Source organism: Crocodylus siamensis, chromosome 11, assembly GCF_052110815.1.
Source record: "Crocodylus siamensis isolate JL-2025a chromosome 11, ASM5211081v1, whole genome shotgun sequence".
Lineage (NCBI taxonomy): Eukaryota > Metazoa > Chordata > Crocodylia > Crocodylidae > Crocodylus > Crocodylus siamensis.
The window spans coordinates 28,837,390-28,859,990 of NC_143405.1; the positions used below are offsets into that span (position 1 = coordinate 28,837,390).

The 22,601-nt window shown below is 46.4% G+C and overlaps 1 protein-coding gene across 1 annotated transcript in view; it reads left to right on the top strand.

Moving 5' to 3' along the window:
- Nucleotides 1–22,601, top strand: part of STAB1 (stabilin 1) — a 217,488-nt gene that overhangs the window by 173,167 nt on the left and 21,720 nt on the right. Inside the window, exons 56-61 of the mRNA XM_090022768.1 lie at nt 1,203–1,352; nt 1,823–1,927; nt 8,576–8,683; nt 16,913–17,106; nt 17,969–18,113; nt 21,880–22,013. Coding sequence (XP_089878894.1) covers nt 1,203–1,352; nt 1,823–1,927; nt 8,576–8,683; nt 16,913–17,106; nt 17,969–18,113; nt 21,880–22,013 — 836 coding nt within the window. The remainder of the gene's footprint in view (nt 1–1,202; nt 1,353–1,822; nt 1,928–8,575; nt 8,684–16,912; nt 17,107–17,968; nt 18,114–21,879; nt 22,014–22,601) is intronic.

Here is a 22,601-nt window from a genome sequence, read left to right on the forward strand (position 1 = left end):
TTGCTCTGGGTCCAGCCCCGCTCAACAGTCTCCTCCCCTCCCCTCTGCTCTGGGTCCAGCCCCACTCAACTCACCCCCCCAGCATGCCATTCCAGGTCCAACCGCACTCCAACCCCCATCCCCGCCACTCCAGGTCCAGTCCTGCTCCACCCCTCACCCTGCTGCTCCGGGTCCAGCCCCAATCCATCCCCCGCTGCTCCACCCTCTCCTGCCACTCCAGGTCCAGCCCTGCTCTATGCACCCCCACCCTCCCTCCCTGCTGCTCTGTGTCTGGCCCCACTCCCCACCCCCTGCCCCACTGCTGTGTATCTGCCTGGCCTGGGTCCACCTCTCTCCCTCCCTGCCTACTGCCTCCTCCTCCCTGCCAGCTGTTCTGGGGGGCATCAGGGCTGGCTGGTGGGGGGTTGCCGTCACCGTGATCCCCCCCTTTGCCTTCAGGCAGCGGGGGAAACCCCACTGTTTGGGCAGCCCAGGCATGTTCACCACCACCACAAACTTCTCTGGCAACTTGGGCACGCGCAGCCTGGGCCACGCAGCCAATCACCACCCGCCCTCTCAGCAGCACATGCACAGTTACCCAAAAACATTACAGATGGACTGACACAGACAGACAGACTATGCATTTTATTATATTAGGATTCATACCAGTCTGGGCAAGGAGTTTGACAGGGATATTCCCATTGGATGTTTCCCCAGAGAGTAGGATGTTCACGGGATTATCCCCTCCATGCTCCTTGTCACAATTCATGTACTACTCCTGATGGTTTTGTCTCAGGGGTAAGTAAAGACCAATGGATTCTGAGGAAGGACACCAGTGCAACTTTGTTGAGTTTTAAGTAGATGACTGATGGTACCAGTATCCAAAAATATGTACTTTATTTCATATAAATATATACAATAAATACGTTGTTATTTTATACATATATATAATATATATTGCATACAATTTCTTTATTATATAATATTGAGTTTGTGTGTATGTCTGTAAAACAAATCTCAGGCTTATTTAATTAAGTTCTCCAGGAGCTGGAGACTCCCCAGCCAGCTATCCCATGCTGGACGTGTCCCTGTGTAAACATTAAAATTACTCTCTCACAATCAGACAAGCTCTCATTCTAGGTTTTCCCTGACTCCTGGAAAAGCACAAATATTTTATTATTGAGAGATTGGTTAAATAACTTGCTGAGGTACTTTGTTTTCAGTGTGCCCTGGAGGAACAGAGGCTCCATGCAGCAACCGTGGTATTTGTGATGATAGAATTGATGGGTCAGGACAATGCAACTGCACCACAGCTTTCATTGGGACAGCGTGTGAGCTTTGTGTACCAGGCAGATATGGGCCAGAGTGCAAAGGTACAAACTAAAAGTAGATAACAGTAAATTATGTTAACCTGTTTACAAGCAATGCTAATCTCTGGTACACCAAACAGGCTCTGCAGCTAATATAATGGGGAACTGAAGAGCAGTTTGGAAAGATCGTATGATGACTGGTATATAATGTGTTGCAATTTGGTGGTGTTTTACATCCTGATGTTAGTATTTGCTTTGCTTCCTGATGTTGTGCCTTGATGTTGTGCCAGGGGAAAAAATTAGAAGTATGAAATCCAAACTATCTCTTTAGGTTTTACATTAAAAAATTAGATGTCATAAAATGTAGGAAATGTAGGAAAAATGTTGAGGATTTTGAGTAAATGAATTGCACTACCTATGGGAGGGAAATGAACATAAGGGGCATTTACTGGAAGGTATCTAGGAGAAAGGGGAAGATAGACCTTTAAGCAAGCGGAGCTAAATTCTAAGTGTTTTCTGTTTGTCACTTACAGAGTGTAACTGCACAAAGAACGGGATGTGTAATGAAGGGTTACACGGTGATGGATTCTGCTTCTGTAGTGAGGGCTGGACAGGAGAACACTGTGAAACCAAACTAGGTAAAGTTAATTTGACCTTGTGGGTTAAACTCCCAAGAAGTGTTCCTTACCACATACAAATGATTCTGTGAAATGAACACAAATAGTGTAAGTCACTCTGTTGTGGAGGAGGGTGCTTTGTACAGATGTATCAAGGATACTCAAATCTTTAATGGTCTCTACATACACATACACAAGCATCTCTGCCCCCTCCCCACCCCCTGATTGTGATTAACTATCATCATGTTTGGGTTTCATCAGCAGTTAATAATAATTTGTATCATTCATATATTTGTAGGTTATGGGATACTCAGTAAAAAATACATTTTGTGTTTAGTAGTCTAGCTTGATCAACTAATTATCCATTTATTTATAGTGGCTAGGTACAGACATTCAAAAGCCCTAGGCAGAACTGATCTAAGTTGCACAGTTTTCTGTAAGCAGCATAGTTCAGATCAGTTATGAACAGAACACACATTTGCCCTTTGGTGGGGACGGCAAATCTTAGACTGGGTTCCACTATTTTTAAACCATTCTGTGTTCTGAACTTCTGTTCTGTTATGGGTAGAGACAGGTTTTATGTGTCAAACTTCTATTCTGTTATGGCTATAAACCAGTTTCTGATCACTTATACTGGTAAAAATGTAATGTTTGTATCTGGCCAGTGAGTCTAGCCCAATGGTTCTCAACCAAGGTGCTGAAAGACCCCCTCAGGAGTGCCATGATGCAGCAATTACCATCTCTAGAGCAGCCAGGAAAAACTGTCCTGTGCCCAGGGCTGCAGCATGCACATTAGGCCTGTGCAAAGCGGCAAATATTCCCTTCGAATTCAGCCAATTCAGAGGGACAGTGATTCGATTTGTAGATTCAAATCTCTGTCCCAATTTCAATTCAGCCAAATTGGATCCAAAGATTCTGTGCCGCTTCGGAGATTCGGCCACAGACTAAACAGGCAGCAGTTCTCACCATGCTGGACACAGCTGCCTCCAGCTGGTAAGTCTGTTGTGGTGGGCGGAGTAGGGAGGGAAGGGGCATGGTGGAAGGAGGGATTGGGGTTGGGGTTGGGGCTGGGGCTGGGGCTGGGGCTGGGACAAGCTGCTGACCGGGGCGGGGGGGGGCGGGGGATGTGGGCATGACCCCCTTCCACCCGCAGTGAGCTGCACCTGCATTGCCCGCCTTCCCACCTGGGCAAACGGCAGCAGGGAATAGCCCCTGCTCCCATCTCTGCTGCACCCACATCCTGTGGCCCTCCCACCCTGCTTCCTGAGTCCTGCAGCCCCCCTCCCCAGCTGGGCAGCTTGTTCCAGCCGCAGCCCCAATCCCTCCCTCCCCGGTGCCTCTGTCCTCCTCACTCCACCCACCACAACAGACTTATCATCTGGAGGCAGCTGTCTCCAGCAAGGTGAGGATTGCTGCCTCTTTAGTCTATGGCCGAATCTCTAAAGTGGCACCAAATTTTTTCTGAATTGATTCAGAGGCTTCTGATTCAATTCAGACCTTTTAAATTGTCTCCTGATTCAATTGGAATTCAGCCACCAAATCGGGTCAAATCTACTCTGAATCAAATCAGCTACCAAAGCTTTGCATGGCCCTAGTGTGCATGCTCTTCCTGCATTAGGGTTCTCTGACAAGCCTAAAGCAGGCAAGAGAACAAATTCATGCTGCACCCCTTCCCAGTCTGGCCCTCCCAGTGCCTTTCCTAGAAATAGAGACACGCAGCACAGTTCCACCTACCTTGTGCACATCTCTTTCCAGGAGATACTTTGTAGGATCAGACTGGGAGGGGCTGCAGCACAAGTAAGATATCCTGCCTCCTTTAGTCTTATCAGATAGCTCTAATGAAGCAGGAGAATGGGCACATGCTGTAGCCCTTCCCAGTCTGGTTGTGCAGCAGGCACACAGGGCAGTTTTACCTGGAGGCAGCAGCACCCAATTGCAAGTCACTGAAATAAGTTGAGGCAGCAGCAACAGTGGTTCTCAGTTCGGAGTCCCACCACGTTCAAAAAAGTGCCGTTACTCTGAAAAGGTTGAGAACCACTGATCTAACCTAATCAACAAGTTAGTGATTTGTTTGTAGTTAGGTCTGGTGATAAGAGATTTCCCATTTGACAATGAATGAGTGAATATCAAAAGAGAATTTATTGCCAAAGCAATGGTATCATATGTAGCAAAGAGAATACTATTAATGTATTTACCAAACAGATGCCAAACACTGGGGATAAATCATCTGCCAAAATAAAGACTGTATTTTCTTGCATACAGTATGCCCTGGAATATAATAAGCATCTTATTTCTGAAAGGCAAAATGAAGAGAGAGAGAGAGATTTTTTGCAGAGTTATGACTGCACAGAGCAGGGCTAGAACCAAATCTTCAGGTGACATACCATCCCTTTCCTGCTTAACTAAAGCTCAAACCCTGGTACTGAAGACTGGTCTCTGTAGAGGGATCTATGCTTTTGGAAAGAACTAAAGAGTCTCCAGGGCTGTAAAATAGGAGGAGGGAAACCAGAAGTAGCTAAAATGCAGCAAAATTTCTCTAAGAAAATTTAGCTTGATTAATGAAACATCAGCACTATGAAAAAAAGAGAGACAATCATTAACACTTGAGGAGTGAAGAACAATGAGCCACTAAGTCAGCTGACTCCCTCAGCCTCCTGAATAGTAATGACACAACTGCTGCATTATAGACTATGAATCAAAGCAGGGTACTTCTATCCGGGCAGAAAATCAGATTCCCCACTTAATACATGCATCCTAATTTGAGGAGACTGATTTTGGGGTGGAACAGTGTGTGTTGTATGTGAGAAAATATGGTATGTCCCACAGGAATTAAAATAAAGAAAAAGATAATGAGAGATTTAAAGAGAAGTTCCAGGGGGGAAGAGAGCAAAAGAAAAGATACCTCAAATCTAGGTGAAGCAAGGAACTAAACGAGAGCTGGAGGATCACCTGAGATTTCTAGCTGTTTGAAACAGAGGGATCAGTGGGAAACTGCTTCTGGTTAGAAGGGAACAGTAAGATGTTCTTGTTTACTGTTTTATGTATATCTTCAAAGCTAAAAACTTTTTCCGTATGTTTTACTGTCTTAAGTTAACAAGACTGTTTTGGCTTTTTACTGTATAGTTGTCTGGCTTTAAGAGTGATTAGAGTAGTTGTCGGGATGGCAGACATTTTTTTTTGAAAAATCCAGGGAAAAATCCATTCTTAATGCATGACATTTTTTTTTCACCAAAGTATAAGTTCTGGTCGGGGTGTTGGTAAGACCCTTGCTAAGGGGAGAGGAATTTTTTAGGTGTAAGACACAATCAGAGCCCTTCTCACTGGCTGTTATCTCTGTTATTGCCATTCTCTGGAATTTGTTTTAAATTCATTAGTTAATCCAAAATTGCTCTTTGTTATTTTATAGCACCCAAGCATGATGCTAAAGTATGATTATTCTATTCTGCTTTGGTAATTTTAATGTGAAATTTTGTGTCTGGGTTATAGTTTAAGCCAGGAGTTTTCAACCTTTTTTAACAAGTGTACCCCTTCTATCTCAAAGTTTCAAGCTTATGTACCACTTCATATTTTTTTCTTGTTTTTAGTGTTACCAATTATGTGATATAAGGCAGGCTATACTAATTTACATTAAATGCATTATTAATATATGCATTGATTGTATGTAGTTTCATAGTTTCATAGTTGGTAGGGTCATAAGGGACCTGAGCAGATCATCAAGTCCAACCCCCTGTCATGGCAGGAAACGGTACTGGGTCAAATGAACCTGGCAGGTGTTCATCTAGCCTTCTTTTAAAGACCCCCCAGGGTAGGAGCCAGCACCACTTCTCTTGGAAGTTGGTTCCAGATCCTAGCCGCCCTGACTGTGAAGTAGCACCTCCTAATGTCTAGCCTGAATCTACCCTCCACTAGCTTGTGTCCATTGTTTCTAGTCACTCCTGGGAGTGCTCTGGGGAACGGGGACTCCCCCAATACCTGCTGGTCCCCTCTGACTAGTTTGTAAACTGCCACTAGATCCCCCCTCAGCCTTCTCTTCTGGCGGCTGAACAGGTTCAGGTCCCATAGCCTCTTCCTGTAGGGCCTGCCCTGCTGACCCCTGATCATGCGGGTGGCCCTCCTTTGGACACTCTCCATGCTGTCCACATCCCTCCTGAAGTGCAGTGCCCAGAACTGGATGCAGTACTCCAGCTGCAGCCTGACCAGTGCCGCATAGAGGGGGAGAATCACCTCCTTGGACCTGCTTGAGATGCATCTGTGGATGCATGAGAAGGTGCAGTTGGCCTTCCTGACCTCATCCCCATATTGTTGGCCCATGTTCATTGTGGCGTCAGTGATGACTCCTAGGTCCTTTTCTGCCTTGGCACTGATGATAAGGGAGTTTCCCAGCCTGTAGGTATGGTGCTGGTTCTTCCTCCCCAGGTGCATTATGCTGGACATGTCAGTGTTGAACCCCATCCTATTCCCATCGGCCCACCCCTGTAACCTGTCTAGATCCGATTGCAGCCTATTCCTTCCTTCTAGCGTGCCCACTTCTCCCCACATCTTGGTGTCATCTGCAAATTTGAACAGCGTGTTTTTTACCCCCTCGTCCAAGTTGCTGATGAAGATGTTGAACAGTGCGGGCCCAAGGACCGAGCCCTGCAGAACCCCACTGCCCACATCCCTCCAGGTCAAATAAGACCCATCTACCACCGCTCTCTGGGTGCGGCCCACAAGCCAGTTAGTGATCCATCTGACTGTGTAGGCATCAACACCACAATCTCCTAGTTTTTTTTTATGAGAATGGGGTTTGAGACCGTGTTGAGGGTCTTCCTAAAGTCCAGAAAGACTATATCCACTGTTACACCTGCATCTAATGATTTGGTGATCTGGTCATAAAAGGTCACCAGGTTGGTCTGACAAGATCTGCCCCTAATGAACCCATGACCTACCCCTAATGAACCCAGACTATATCATAGTCTGGCTGGTAAGTCTCTTGTAAGTGAAGGGGCATGAGGTGGGGGGCAGATTGAAGCCCCTTTGGTGAGAGAGGGAGTGGGGTAGGGCAGGCACTGTGCAGCTGGGCAGGGTGCGGGATGGAGCCACACATGGCTCACCTGGGGGGATTAGGGGGTGGCTCCCACCACTGCACACACCCCAGGAGGGCATGGGGGGGCATGTGCCCCAGATCTGCATGTGGGGTGAGGGCAGGCTGCCACTATGGGCTGGGGCTGGAGGGGTGCTGGGCTCTTCCTGGCAAGGGGTTTGGGTTGGGGATGTACTCAGGGTGGGTGGCAGTGGAACTGGGAGGGAGCTATTGGGTGGGGGCTGCAGCCACCCCAAAATATGGTGTAGCCCCCACTCCCAGCACCACTGCCACCAGTCCTGAGTGCAGCCCAGCCCAACCACCCACCAAGAAGAGCCTGGCACCATCCCAGTCCCAGTCCGCAGGAGCAGCCCACCTTTGCCCTGCATACATATCCAGGGGCACATGCCCCCCATGCCCTCCCAGGGTATCTGCATCAGCAGGAGCTCCCTCCCCCCCGTGACCCCTGGACAAGTTGCTCAGGGCTCCACCCCACCTGTGCAGCACCTGCCGCTGTCCCAGCTCCACTCCCTCCCTCACCGCAGGGGTCTCAATCTGACCCCCTCACATTCCTTCCTTCACAACAGACTTTCCAGCCAGACCCAGCTGCTCTCCATGCTGCCAGACTGTGTTCCTGGCCACCTGCATGCTGTGCTGCGGCTGTGTGCATGCACGGGGCATTTATCGCCTACATTATCAGCCACATCAGCCAAAAAAAGCCAACTGCTGATACAGTCAATTTTTCTTTTATCGGTTCAACTCTAGTAATTTTTTCTCATTCATTCTGCATACCCCCTATGACCTTTTTAAGTACCCCTAGGGGTACATGAACCCTCAGTTAACAACCACTGGTTTAAGCATTTGTTATTTTTGTAGCTAATTCTATGGAATTAAGATATTGGGGAAAGATTTGAGTGAAGTGAATGTGGAGTCTGAACAAACAGATTCTGAAGAGCTTATTCGTGCACAGAGAACTACAGGGGAGAAGCCTTCATCTCTATAAGTTGGGAATTCCTTGATCAATGAACCCAGATTTTCACCACTATCTCTTTCCTGGGCCCCAGTAATGCATGCTTAGATTGTTATGAGAATTACTGCACATCTGGTTTTGAAAATGCTTTGAAAAACTGACTCTTAAACACAGAGTTCTTGGAGATCTAGACAGTGCCATAAAAGATATGACAAAGAAAGAAAATATGATTAGAACAAATAATGAGGAACATATTGCAAATTAACCCTATAAGCTCTACTACCCAGCAGAGAGAGACAGGATTAGACAGTGAAGGAGTGGAAGGTCCCAGTGAGGCAAAGTCTGAAGGAAATATCTTTGAGAAGGAAGAGGAAGATGTACTAAAAGAAAGGACATTGTTTCAGGGGTCAAAATCACCTTGACAGACGGTATGAAAAAGGCAGTGGGATGAATGGACAGAGGGCATAACAAGATGTGGAATATAACCAGAGTTTGAGGTAGGAAATGACAGGAGATATAATCAGGAACAGATCTTTGCAGAGTTTTCAAAGAGGGTTAAGCATATATTACAGTTGTTGGAATGTATCTGCCTTCAGAGTAGAAGCTCTACTGACTTTTGTATTTGTTCTATATTTAGCTCTGATACCTGTGTGCTCCCCAGCTTGCCATCCCCAGGCTGTCTGCAAACTCAACAATGTCTGTGAATGCAGCCTACATTATGAAGGGGATGGAAGAACTTGCACAGGTATGGCTGAAACAGAAAACATAGGACACAACAGGATTCACTGGCTTCTGCCCTGACATGTTGGAGCTGGGTAGTCTCTAATTTTCTAACAAATGTAAAAATATTTCAGGTGGATTAAGACAAAATTGAGTCTGAAAAGACAAAGTTAAAAGTGGTAAATTATAACTTTGGGCTCCAGAGATCTGATCATCCTTGGGTGTGTCTACATATGATGGTATGTCACGTAGCAATGTGCTACGTCAACATAGTGTCCACAAGGGTCTACACGTGACCAGCAACTACTTTAGCACTGTAGCAACGTGCTCCCCCATTAGAGCACACCACTATGGCAAAGTAGCTGCTAAATGTGCAGCACGCACAGCTGTGCACCATTAATCACGTAATCACTAAACCACATAAATCACAGCGCAGTAACAACAACACCATAGTGACACATGTAGACGTGCCCCTCATATAAGAGGACAATTCTTTCTCCTTTGAGTAACTGTCCACATATGCTTTCTCACTGGTGTCTGTGCCTTATGCCCTGAACTTCAACCAGAGCAGTTTTTGCCTTAGTAGTATCCACAGAGTGATCTGTTTGTGCCCCTGCACTGAGGGATAAAGGATGATTCAAGCTTCCAGCTCCACAGGTCCTCCCAACCGCTTGGCTAGAAAGAGAACATTCCTTCAGAGTTCCTGACAATCTTTGACACTCAGAAATAATCCAAAATTCTTGTTTAAAGTATTCATTCAGCTCATGATGTAATCAGGGGAGGCACCTTTACTCCAGATCTACTCAGTCTCTGGGGTTCAAGCCATGTCCCTCCTGTGATGCCTTGAGATTGACCGTAAAAGGTGTCTGTACTGCCTGGGGGAGACCCACATCCTTGACTGTTTTTTTATCTGTTGAACATTCAAGCTGCAGATGAGAAGGGGCAGGCAGAATAAGCTTTGGCTCTTTCTCCAGGATAAATCCTTTGGCTCTGCCTCAGATCCAGGGTCATAGAATCTGAAGTCATAAGGTGGGAAGAGTTGTCTAGTCCAACACCTACACAAAGGCAGGCAGCGTTTATTCCCAGAAAAAAACAATTAGCATCTTCTTGAAAAAACTTCTGTAAAAAAACAGAATCCATAACTTCCTTAGGCAGCTTTTTCCATTATCCTTCTTTTCTGTTTTATTACTCTTCTTTTTACAAAGTTTTGTCTAAGATTTACTTGAAATTTGCTTTGCTGCAATTTAAACCCACTGCTTCATGCCCTGCTGTCTGTGGCAAGAGAGAACACTTCTCCCTCTTCTCCACAGCAGCCTTTCAAATATTTGAAAATTGTTGTCATATCCCCACTTAATCTCCTTTTCTCCAAACTAAACATACAGAGTTCTCTCAACTTTCCCTTCCTTTGTTGGCATTCTGACTCCTTTATCAACTTCATTATTTACTTCTGGATCTTCTCCAGTTTCTCTACATCCCTAAAATGCAGAACTTCACACAGCTATAGCCTAGCCATCCTCAGCATAGCACCATAGTCCTCTAGCACTGGGAGCCATTGTGAAACAGTATCCTCAACACCAACAGTATCACCACCTATACACCCATGCTGATCCAGGTCTAAAAGCAGACAGCACGTCAGAAACAAGCCTAAGAAACTCTCATCATCATGGCCATCGCAGTACTGAAAGAGGTGATCCCTTCAACTCAGGAAGAGTCTGCATGAGGAGGAAAAGACCTCTAAGACCTTTCAGCCTATATGGGTGACAGGAGAGGATCTTGAGGAACTATGACTTTAGCTCAGCACTTGGCCCCAAGGTTTCTTGGCCCTGAACGGTTTCTGTGGAAGCCCAGGGCGGCCCAGACCATGACGTAAACACTGCCCAGCACTGAGAATACAACTTAGAATATAAAAGTGAGGAAACACCTCCATGGAGCCACTCAGGGGTCATGATTTCTAAATCCCCAGTTAACCCGGGGCTTATGGCGTTGCCATACTTGTCTGCAAGGATTCAACTTGGACAGCAAACAAATGGCTCCATCCACACAGTACTCAGTGCCATTCTCCAGCAAAGTAGTCCATATCTGTAACCATGAACTACTTCATGGACCTTTAATGGACCTCTCAGCCCTAAAAGGCTCTCTGCCACTGGACCCTACACTGATGGCTCTGGTGGTACCATCTCTATGCCATCTGGCATGGGATGTCTTATCTTTAGAACAAGCTATGTCTTCCTAATCTGAAGGCCAGTCAAGATCCTCCTTAAACGCTGGATTACCAGTTTCTCCAGTCACTACAAACTGGACACTCACCGAGGCAATGGTGCCATGTAGACTGGCTAACAGACCCCACTACCTCAAAGCAGTGGCCTACACCAGTGGCCTACAATGGCTGTCCAGCTTCTAAGTGGGTGTGGACTACACCAGTGGGGGCCTCATAAGGCCACACCAACATAAGCCATGGGACACACACTGCATAGCCCCCACCCCCCATGCACCACATGCACAGGCTCGCGCCAGCCCCCAACCCCAGTCCCCATCCCTTTCCCTGTCCCCCTCTTGGTCCCCATCCCCACCTCACCTTGGGGAGGAGCCGCAGCCTGCCCTGCATGAGGAGTGAGGAGCTTACCTTCGGTAAGTGTCCCATGCCGGCCCTGGTGCCTCCGCCACACTCCACACCCAGAAACTTCCCAGGTGGGTGCACGGCCTTAGAAAGTTTGTGCGCAGCAAGATTTTCACTTGTGCACAGTTGTCCACACACATAACTTAGAGGGAACACTACCTCCAACTCAGGCTGGACAAACCCCAACCTGCAGCTTCTCCCCCTCCCTCATCCCTCCCTCCCTTCCTGCAGACCATTTGCCTCCTGTATTCATTTCCCTTTTCCTTGAAGTTAGAGACAGCATAAGACGCTAAAGTTGGAGGAACTGAGGATTAGGAAAGATACATAATTCTTTCTCTTCTTGATACCAGAAGAAGTGGGGTGACTGTACTTTCTGAAAGCTACTAAGGCAAAAAAGTTTCTAGTCAAAGCACACAGCATCAGACAAACCCACCTGTGAGAATAAGTATGTGGGTAACACTTCTCAAAGAATGACAGTTTCTGATATATACATGTGTTTTCTTCAGAGACATCATAGTTGCAATTTGTTTGCCAACTGTTCTTTTTAATCATCCAAACACTTGTGGAATGACAGAGATTCTTTATAATTTAAATGGGATGATGTAATACATGCATTCAGTCATTACTTTATTTAGACTGGTCAGCCACAGACAGGCATCACATTTGTGACGAGAAGTACGAACAGTGAGCATACAGGTATTCAAGTGGCTTTTCACAGAAAAACAAGGTGGTTCCCCAAAGAATAGCTCTTTCCGGCAGCAGCTTGTCAGCAATGCAACAGTTTCCAGCACAGTGCATAATGCCTATCTAGTTACATGGCTTGCATGGGGCATGCCTTAGTTCTCCATCATCCCAAAAGGTCATGCTCCTCACACACATGGTTCCAGGGGACTCTTTTTTGTCTCGTACCAAAACCTACTGCCCCACAGAGGCCGAGCTAGGCTTACAGATTGCCTTGTGATCTCACTGCTCTGAACTGCTCAGCCTATCTTTCTTTGTGGACAAAATAAAGTCCTTCCTGCTGAACAAACAGGACCTCCTCCCAGACCCTACTGCCATGACAAAAATACCTATTTCTGCCAAGTCACTTCTGGCATTATCTCCAAGCCAGGCTACAAGAAGGGAAGGAAGCAGCTTTTGATCCAGGAACCTTTTTGTGAGGTGAAGCATATATGCTAGCTGCTATAGAAACAGACAAGTCACTACAGAAACCAAGGGTAGCAAGCAGAGGGCTGTTTCTGCCTGATTGGAGCCCTGTGGGGCAGTTGTACATCTGGGAATTGTTGATGCCATTGATGCACAGTGTTAGACCCCAACTCCATGCAGCACCCAACAACTAGGGAGACGATGATCCAGTTGCTCAGAGAGCAAACACCAGCACACATTGCTAGCAACAGCTTTATTCATAATGGAGACAGCTTCGGACTAGCTCCCAAAAAAACGGGGAGCCGCAGTGAACTTTCGTTTTTTTCCATATGTATACACCTTGGTTTATACTTATTAACAGTTACCCCACCCTTGTCTCTCTTTTGTTCCACCCTTAGTCTGCCTCTGTTTACTGTTTGTTTCATTAACATGGAATTACTTATGCTTTTCACTTATTGACAAGTCTTTTTGCTATTTGTGCATGCCTAAGACTTTGACTCCACTTCTTCGGTCACTGGGCAAACTTCAACCAAAACCCAGAAGCTTCTGGAGGCCTTTTCACCATCACCATTCACCTTTTCGCATATGTTTATCTTGGATTCTGTTACCAGTTATGTGTTGTCTTTCACATTCCAGTCTGTTTTTCAGTCCCATATTGTACCATCTCCACATTCCTAAGACTTCACCTCATTCGCTGCACACAGACTTACACAGACTCACTTGAAAATGGTTGACACAGTCAAGATGGTTACTTAGCATAAGCAAATGAATGGCTTAACAAAAGCATTCATAAGCAAAATCTGCTCTATCTCCTAATGATAGCCAGTGGTTTGCATCTGTTTCTTTTGCACAATGAGCTATATATCTTACAACACTACGACATTGTTAGGAAAATGCTAGCCTAAACACCTTGCAGTGTTACTTTTAATATATCATTCTGCCTTGTGGTTAGCAGCTTTGCTAGGCCACAGGTTACAGCCTTTTATTCAGCTGCAAATTCAGTGCTCCCCAAGATCCAAATATTGTCACCCTAACACATAGCAATAAACTACAGAGCTTATTGCTCCCAGGAAGCTCCTGGGCATGTGATTTACACATGTGTCTGGACCACAGCACATTGATCTGCATCACAGCAGCCCTGGCTAGCAGGGGGTCTAGGGCAGGGGTAGGCAAAGTATGGCCTGCAAGCTGGTTCCAGCCCACCAGGCCTTTCTATCCTGCTCACAGGGCCCCTAAAACATTTAGAAAATTCATATTTAGCTGCCCCTGGCTGCCTGTCAAAGATGACAGGAGGCAGGGGCAATAGGACACAGGGGAAGCCACAGCAGGCTCATACAACAGCAAGGCCCACCTGCCCCTCCCCCCCCCCCAGCTGGAAGCCCCTGCCTAGCAGGACTGGGGCTGTTCATGTGCCCCGTGCTGAAGTGGGAAATTCAGGTAAGAGCACTGGGGCAGGGAGACAGGGAAGAACCACAGGTGATCGTCCCAGTCCTCGAGGCTGGGCCAGCTCTTGCTGAGTCCCATGGTCCAGCCATACAGCTGGGAGCGACGTGGTGCAGAGAGGCTGGTGGGCGGACAGGAAAGTGGGGAAAGTGGCGGCAGGGGGAAATGGAAGCAAGCGGGTGTGCAGGAGCGTGGGACCCATGCCAGTGTCCCAGAGCCAATGCCAGCGGGGTAGCAGGAATGCAGGGCATGTGCTCACAGGGGTGTGGCCCTGGAACCCTGCTGCAGGCCCCATGCTCTCGTCTGGCTGTCGCTGCCTCCTGCGCACCTGCTTGCTTCCAGTCCCCCTGGCTCCAGCCCTGCAGTACAGGGAGGGACGAATGCACACAGCTCTAACCCTGCATGCCCTGTGCTCACCTGTCTAGGCTGAGTAGTGGCAGTGCAGGACAAACTGCTGCTCAGCATGGGGGAAAAGCCACCCATCCCCCTCACCATGGTCAGTGCTTCCTGGTGCAGCCACCCAGAGGCCATGCAGGGCTGTTCTGTGTCTCCGCCACATCACTGCTGCCTCTGGGCAGGACAGTGGTGGCAGTGGAAAGCAGGCACAGGCAGCCCTTGTGGGCTCTGAGCAGCTGCACCAGGGAGTGCCAGCAGTGGGAGAAGCTGCTTTTCCCCTGCACTGAGCAACAGTTTGTCCCATACTGCCACTCCTCAGCTTGGGCCGCAGCGCTGACTCCGGGCTCACCCACTGGGGCTGAGCAGTAGCAGCAGCAGCATTTGGGCAGAAACTGCTGCTTGGGGTGAAGGAAAGTGCCACCCCACCCCCCTTATCGCTGCCAGGCAGTGTTTGCTATGGCTGCCTGGAGCCCATGTCACGCTAGGCTGCAGTGCGGCTCCTTCACTGCCTCTTGTGAGCTGCCCAGTTAAGTTGCTCCACATGGCCACTGCTGCCATGCCAGGCAGCTCACAAGCAGTGGTGAAGGAGCCACACTGCAGCCTAGCACGGCACGGGCTCTGGGTGGCTGCAGCAAGCACTGCCTGGTGACAGCAAGGCAAGGGGGGCTTTTTTTCCATGCTTGAGCAGCAGTTTGTCCTGCACTGACACTACTCAGGCCAGATGGGCAAGCATGGGGAACACAGGGTCAGGGCTGCATGCGCTCATCCCTGCCTGTATCGTTGGGGCTGGGGCAGGGGGGACTGGGAGAGAGCAGATGCGCAGGAGCCAGTAACAGCTGGACAAGGGCACAGGGCCTGTGCCAATGTCCCAGGGCCAGTGCTGGCAGGGCCCAGAGTAGGGCAGCAGGGGCTCTATGGAGCCAGGGCAGCTCCCCTCTCTCCATGCTGGTGCAGTCCAGCCCAGTCCCATAGACCCCTGCCAGCCCACGCCCTGCACTCCTGCCACCCTGCTCTCGGCCCCACTGGTGCTGGCCCTGAGACACCCGCGCAAGCCCTGCTCTTCTACATGCCTGCTTGTTTCCACTCGCCCCTGCCCCTGCTGTCGCTTTCCCCATTTTCCTGCCCACTTGCCAGCCACTCTGCACCATGTGGTTCCCATACCCCCAATAACATACCCACATACATGCATCCCCACAAACCCCCCATATCCACTCCCCCACAGCTCCCCACAAACTCCACACCCAGCCATCCATCCCCCCGACACCCCTGCACACCCTATACAATATATAGGTAAGACTGCATTTTGAGCTATTATGGAATCACTTCTACATATACAGCACAAATGCACACAAATCAGGACAAAAAATATTTTAATTAAAATATATTATTATGGGTGTTTGATTTTTAGTATATAATTTGCTTTTTCCCCCTAAGATGGCAAATTCTGTTCCCCAAAGGGGTACTTCTAGGGGTAAGGGGAGGGACTTGCCCACCCCTGGTCTAGGGGGTCAGCCTGCCAGCCCAGGGCTGCTGGGATCAGGCTCAGTGTGCTGTGGAGAGGCTGGTGGGGGCACAAGGGTGCTTCAGTATGCAGCTAGCTGGCAGGCAGCTCCTGCACTGAAGCACTCTCATGCCCATTAGCCAGGGCAGCATTTACGCATGCGCTGCTAAGCACAAGAAAACTCCACAGCAGTGTAGAATTTGTTTTGTGTACACATGTAGACGCTAAGATGTTTATTAATAAGTCAGCTCTAGATGTGCCCCATATGTTCTTGCTGTGGGGACTGTGTACTGTAATTTCTAAAGGCCATGGCTAGGGCAGAGGAGTGTCCCAGTAGTCCTGTCCCCCCGTCTCCACCACAGTAGAGTGCTGGAGCCCTCCCCTTGCTCCCAGTCACCTGCAGGTTGAAGAGGCAAGGGAATAACAGTGCCAGCACCTGCTGGCTAGCAGGGACATCTCTCACATTGCCTCTCCCAGTGGAGATCCCGAGACTATGCAGCCAAGGACTCAGTCATGTATGTGGAAACTTCTGGAGACAGGGGACCTCACAAAGCATGCTGGGATTACAGCACACTGGCCTCCTTGCTGCAAAGTGCCAGCAGAACAGGCTCTTGCCCTGCCTTGAAGTGCTCCAGACAACCAAACATTTGAACACCTGCCTATGCACTTCCATGCTTTTGTAAAGCCACAAGTTCCTCAGAAATTCTTAGCACCATGAATGTTTGCCCATGGCCTAAATTTCTCAAAATTGCCTAAGACAGTATGATCTTCAATTCCCTCTCTGCTTTAATTTACATTTTTTCAATTTTAAACTACAGTGAATGCCATTAATAAATAACGCCAGGACCTGTAAAAACTTTAGTACAATATGCCCTGCAGTTAACGGATTCTAAATTTACTGTAAGATATTTATGTTGTACCATAGTAAATAGGTAGCCTTAATTGCACCCAATGTTGTGATTTTTGTTATTATGTAATTACAGTTTAGGATTTTTTTTTTTTAAAAGAGAGAATTTGCGGAGAAACCTAATGCATGCAGGACCCTTCTGAAGTCAAGCTTAAGTTCTGATCCTGATTAATAATGGCTCCAGAATTTGGGCACTTATAAAGTACTTTAAATAAAAGGGCTAAAAATGTCTTTCTTGCCTTAGTCATTGACCAGTGCCAGGATGACAATGGAGGATGCAGTGAGCATGCTAACTGCACTCAGATTGGAGTTGATGTCTCCTGCACTTGCTTACCTGACTACCAAGGAGATGGCTATGTCTGCAGCCCTATAGACAAATGTGCAGATGGCAGGAATGGCGGCTGCAGTGAACATGCCTTGTGCATCAGCACAGGGCCAGTAAGTATATCATAAGCTTCAAAGAACTGCTGACTTGGCTGTGCACATTTGTAGGAAAATGCACAAGAAGTGCCAGCACAGTGCATTGCCAGCAATTAATTGACACCCGTGAACACAATTTCTAGTTGTTACTGCCTAGCCTTTCAGCACCACCAGTTCTCCAGTGCTGCAGAGCACCACTCTCATGTCTCTGTGCACCGTAATTGGAAGGTTTGAGACATCTGACTCCCTATTAAAGGGAATAGCCTTTTTTGTCCGTGTCACATTTCAGCATAACATCAGGTGATCTCTGCTTATAGAAAACTGCATCTCCTAAGAGTGCAGGAAACACTGAAACAGTTATCTGAGTAATCTGTCCTGCTGGAAGAACCTCTTGTGTGATAGTTGTGCAGCAGTTTTCCTTCATAGCGAAGGGAAGATTGAGAGATCTCTTTAATGTATTGTAACCTCTGTGCCATGATTCTATTTCCAAACATGTAGCAGTAGTGGTGGTTTTAGCTTTTCTTGTTACTTGTGGGTCATGCACTGCACAGCTCAAATATTCAGACTAGCCAACAGGGAACGAGCATGTCCCCTCACTGTGCAGGGCACTGTATTTGGAACATATTCCATCTGGTCACTTTTAAAATGGCTCATCCTGCTGCATCAGTAAGTACAGAGATTATTGTACAGACGTTACACCTCATTGGCTTTGTGAACTGTTCAATCTCTGTGTCCTGTCACATTCAAGCCCAGCCCAGGAGCTCAGGGTAGTTGATAGTCCTTATTACAGAACTAATCAGCATCCACTGGTGGAGTACAAGTTCACTGCACAAAATTAACCTTTAAACCATCCTGATACATGGGTTTCTTTGTGTTCTAGAATGCTTGCCATTGTGAATGCAAAGCAGGTTATGTTGGGAATGGAATCCAGTGTCTGGAGGAAGCTGTCCCACCTGTAGACCGCTGCTTAGAGGAGAATGGAAACTGCCATCGTGATGCCATTTGCACTGACCTACACTTTCATGGTGCGAGTCCTTACTGAGACAGCTCAAATGTATTCAAATGTCTTCGGGGAGGCCAGAGTAGTTCTGGGACCATTCCTCAATGCAGAACAAGATTTGTTGGTTGGAGTGAGAGAAAAGGCAGGGGGGCTGTTTCTTGTTTCCATAGAGAAAAATCTGCCACCATCCTCTTTATAATCATCCTTCATATATGAAGACTGCTATCAAATCCACCTTCAGAATCCTCTTCTCAAGACTAAATAATTCCAGTTCTTCTAAACTTTCCTTGTAAGTCATGCTTCCTAGAGTTCTTATAATTTTTGTTGGTCCTGATGGACTCTTTCCAATTTGACTACTTCTTTCATCAAATGTGATACCCAAATTTAGGCACATTACTCCAGCTGAGGTCTCACCATTACTAAATCGAATGGAAGAGTCCCTTCCCCTGACACTCCTATTAGTACAACCCCATATGCTATTGCTTCTTTTTTCTTTTTCTTTTTTTCTTTTTGCAGCAGCAAGAGCATGCTGTTGACTTATAACCCCCAGATCCTTTTCTGCTGTACCACAGCTTAGCCTGTCATCCCCCCATTTGTATGTATGTATTTGATTGCTCCATCCCAAATGCAGTAAAATGGAGTACTTTGCACTTGTTCTTTCTGAATTTTATTTGATTAATTTTGGACAATTTTTCCAAGGTAATTTCTTGAATCCTAACCCTATCCTCCAAAGTAGCTGCAACTCCCTCCCAGCTTGATGTCTTCCACAAATATACTAAGTATGTCTCAGTCCTATCCTCCAAGTCCTTAATGAAGATATCAAATAGTACCAGACCCAGGACAAGACTAGTGGAGAACCTCACTTGAAACCTCTTCGTAATTAAATGTCAACCTATTGATGATTACACTTTGAGCATGATGATACAAATTCATGTATCTATCTTACAGCAGTTTTATCTAGACTGTTTATTTCCTTTGCTTATGAATGAGAACATCGTCAGAGAATGTGTCAAAAGCCTTGCTAAAGTCAAGTTATATAACATCCACCACTTTCCTTCCATCCACAAAGACTGTCACCTTATTGGAAAAAGAAATCAAGTTGGTTAAGCATGGCTTGCTCTTGATAAATCCAAAAAATCCCTTCATGATTGTGCCAGTGCCAGAGACAGTGGAGTGTCTTTATGACCCAGGTTCTACAAAAGAAACAACCCAACATGCCCCATTGTCTCTAGCACTAGAATCATCACAGAGGGATGCTAATTCTACCCTATTTCTATAAGCCACTTGAGCTCTAGCTACTTGAAGAACATCTCAGATTTCTTCAAGAAACTAGGCTCTGTTGACAAGCTTCCAGGAAAAGCCATCATGGATGGCACACCTCTGTACACCAACATCCCTCATGAGGATGGATTATCAGCCATAGAGAACATTATACCTGATGATGGCATTGCTTCTGTTTCCATCACACTTGCCCACTTAGTCCTCACATGCAACTATTTCAGATTTGGAGACTCACTGTACTTATAAACAAAAGGCACTTAACCATGGGCATATACATGCCCCCCAATATGCCAATATATTTATGACAGATCTCAATGTCTGATTTTTCTACAGCTGTTTTCTGATTCCCCTAACATACCTGTACATGAATGACATCAATAACATCTTCATTATGTGGACACATGAGAAGGAATCACTAGAAAAATTCTATCCCTCCGTCAAACTGACCCTTGAATAATCCACCCAGAAAAGGTGACTCCCCAGAGGAGTTTTCTATCTATTGACTCCTCTGTGAAATCCTATGAAATATGAACTTTCATTTCTACCCAGGAGAACTTTTACAATCTTTTCTCCAATGCCTGATGAAGGGTACTTGTGCCCAAAAGCTTGCAATTAAAGATTTTATTTTTTGCAAAAATCTTCTTGGTCTAATAAAAGATATCATCTGTACTATGAGTCCTTAAGATTGCTGCTTCCACCCAGAAAATAAATTTCTTGAACATCACCAGCACATTGCATCCAAAACCAACCAACTACTGCAATTACCTTCATGCCACCAGCTTTCTTCCCTTAGGAAGAAACCACTACATCCATTTTCTGTAGCCAAGTTCTACATTACAACTATAATAAGCCCACTGACCGGGATGCATGGCCTAGGGATATGGAACAGGGCTTTCTACACTTACAGTGCAATCTAAAAAACATAGCCAACTCACATCAACGCAGCCGGACTCAGACCTCACTCCAACCTGCTGCAGTACCAACCCCACAATAAGGACAACAGAATCCCTCTGATCATCACCTGGAGACCTCAGCTTGGACAACTTGGATAAATTATTAATACCCTTCAGGCCCACTTGGAAAATGATGATTATCTTAAGGTAGACGTGTGGGGACCAGCTTATCCTGGTTTATATACATCCCTCTAACCTTAAATGACATCTTTATAGCAGCAGACTACCTAACTCCAACTCTCATTAAAATACCAGGCCTTGCTGCAGACCCATATGTCACCTCATCAACACAGAGCACATAATCTCTGGAAAAAACATGAAATATTATCCAAGGTTCCTTCATCTGGTCTTCTACCAGTGTCATCACCTTCTTACAGTGCCTTTCTGCTTTCTGTGTTGGCCAACAAGGGTGACCCCTATGTAAAAAAATGAATGGCTGTCGATTTGACATCAATTACAGAAAGACACAAAAGTCTCAGGCAGAATATTCTGTTGCTGATGTGAAAGCAGTGCAGCGCATAGGCTGCTGTTTTGCTAACAGTTTTTTTTTAATAGGAAAAAACAAACAAACTCCAACTGAATAAGACATTCTAAAATAAAAAATCATCCACGTACTGGATTATACTAATCATGGTCTCAACAGACTGTGGGGTCTTACCCCATTACCTGGATTAACTTCTAATGCCAGCTGTTTACTCCTATATTTCTCAATGTATTGTGCTTGTCTGCAAGCAGGTATTCCCTGCAGCACCAAAAGAATCTCTCTGCAGGGGATTTCCTGGGGCACATTTGCAAGTGTGGAGTGGGAGGTGAGGGGACAGAATATCCCATAGTAGGGTCCTTCTTCTGTGTTTGCAGCTTATGCTCTGTACTGCTTTCACTAATGTATGCTGGCAACCCTTGGAAGAGTTTTTTTAGGAGAAACCCAGTACTCCAGAAAGTGGTGGTGTTGATTCATCACGTGGCACTTTTCCCTCTGAGTCTGTACAAAGGCAGAGACCCCACATGGAGCAAAATGACTTCCATTGTCCACCTGACATATGGTTGTGTTTCAGTGACTAATGTTTATAATGGCGTATTTGTGTATTTCTATATTTACATTTATATTGGTCTATTTGCACTGGTATTTGTATATACCTGATAACGTTTCAGAGGTGAGCTAAATATATAAGGTGAGATTCACTGGGAGGTTCTGGCTAATTTGTACTGCTAGTGTGGTGCCTAGAAGCTGGAGATAACTGGTGAAATTAAATAGTACCCTATATGTGTGAGAAATACTCACACATACCTCTGTCTGTATAATTATAAAATCTTGTTAGGAGTCTTCTAAGTGAAAGACGTAATATATTCTTATGTTGGATCAATTGCTGTGGAAATATTTCATATTATCAAGAATAAACAGAGTTAGACATGTGCATATTATAAAATATGCCAGCAGTTGCCTGGCCCCTTAAAAGTACACACCTAGTTGCTTTGAAAGCCAGATCACAGAGCCCTATTCTAGCCAGGCCTTGAACCTGTGTTCCTGGAGATCATGCTGGCCCCAATGTTTTCCAGATAAAACAGCCGGTGTGTTCCATCTCCAGTCACCTAGAGGAAAGTATAATTTCACCTACAGGGAGGCTCAGGTTGCCTGTGCAGCAGAAGGTGCTTCCTTGGCAACTCTTCAGGAGCTCTCAGCAGCACAGCAGGTATTGATAAAGTTGTTGCTCAGCTCATAAAAATGATTCTGTTCTTATTGTATCAGGGTACCAGAAAGTTTGGTCTGGGGCTCTCACAGCAGCTTGAAAAGCAGGGTAGGCCAGGACAAGTGTTTTTTATAACAGGTTGTGAGAACATCTATTACAGCAAGAGAGCACTCTAATCATCCCCATTCTGCTGGCTGGCTAGCTTCTTTGTCAGGGTCATTATGCTTAAAGGGATATCAGACCTTGGGGGTGTCAAGATCCTGAAGCCAGTGACAAGCTGCTGTGTTTGAGATGGTTACAGTTCATAATATCATGCTTTGAGGGGGATCCTGTCAAGACTAAAGAATGGATAAATGCCATGCATGTGAGCTAGCAGTGTGAAGTTTTCTGTTTTGCTTAAGTCAGGGATATTACAGCATTGGTAGCAGTGGTGGCAGTATAGCACCTAAAGCCAGTAATGGTGGAGGCAGAAGATCATGTGGCAGCAGTGGAGCATGCCACAGTGGCAGCTCCAGCCCCTGCCACATGCCCTGTGCTGGAACCAGAGCTATATCTGCCACCATGGTGCAGGGCATGCAGTGGCAGCAGTTC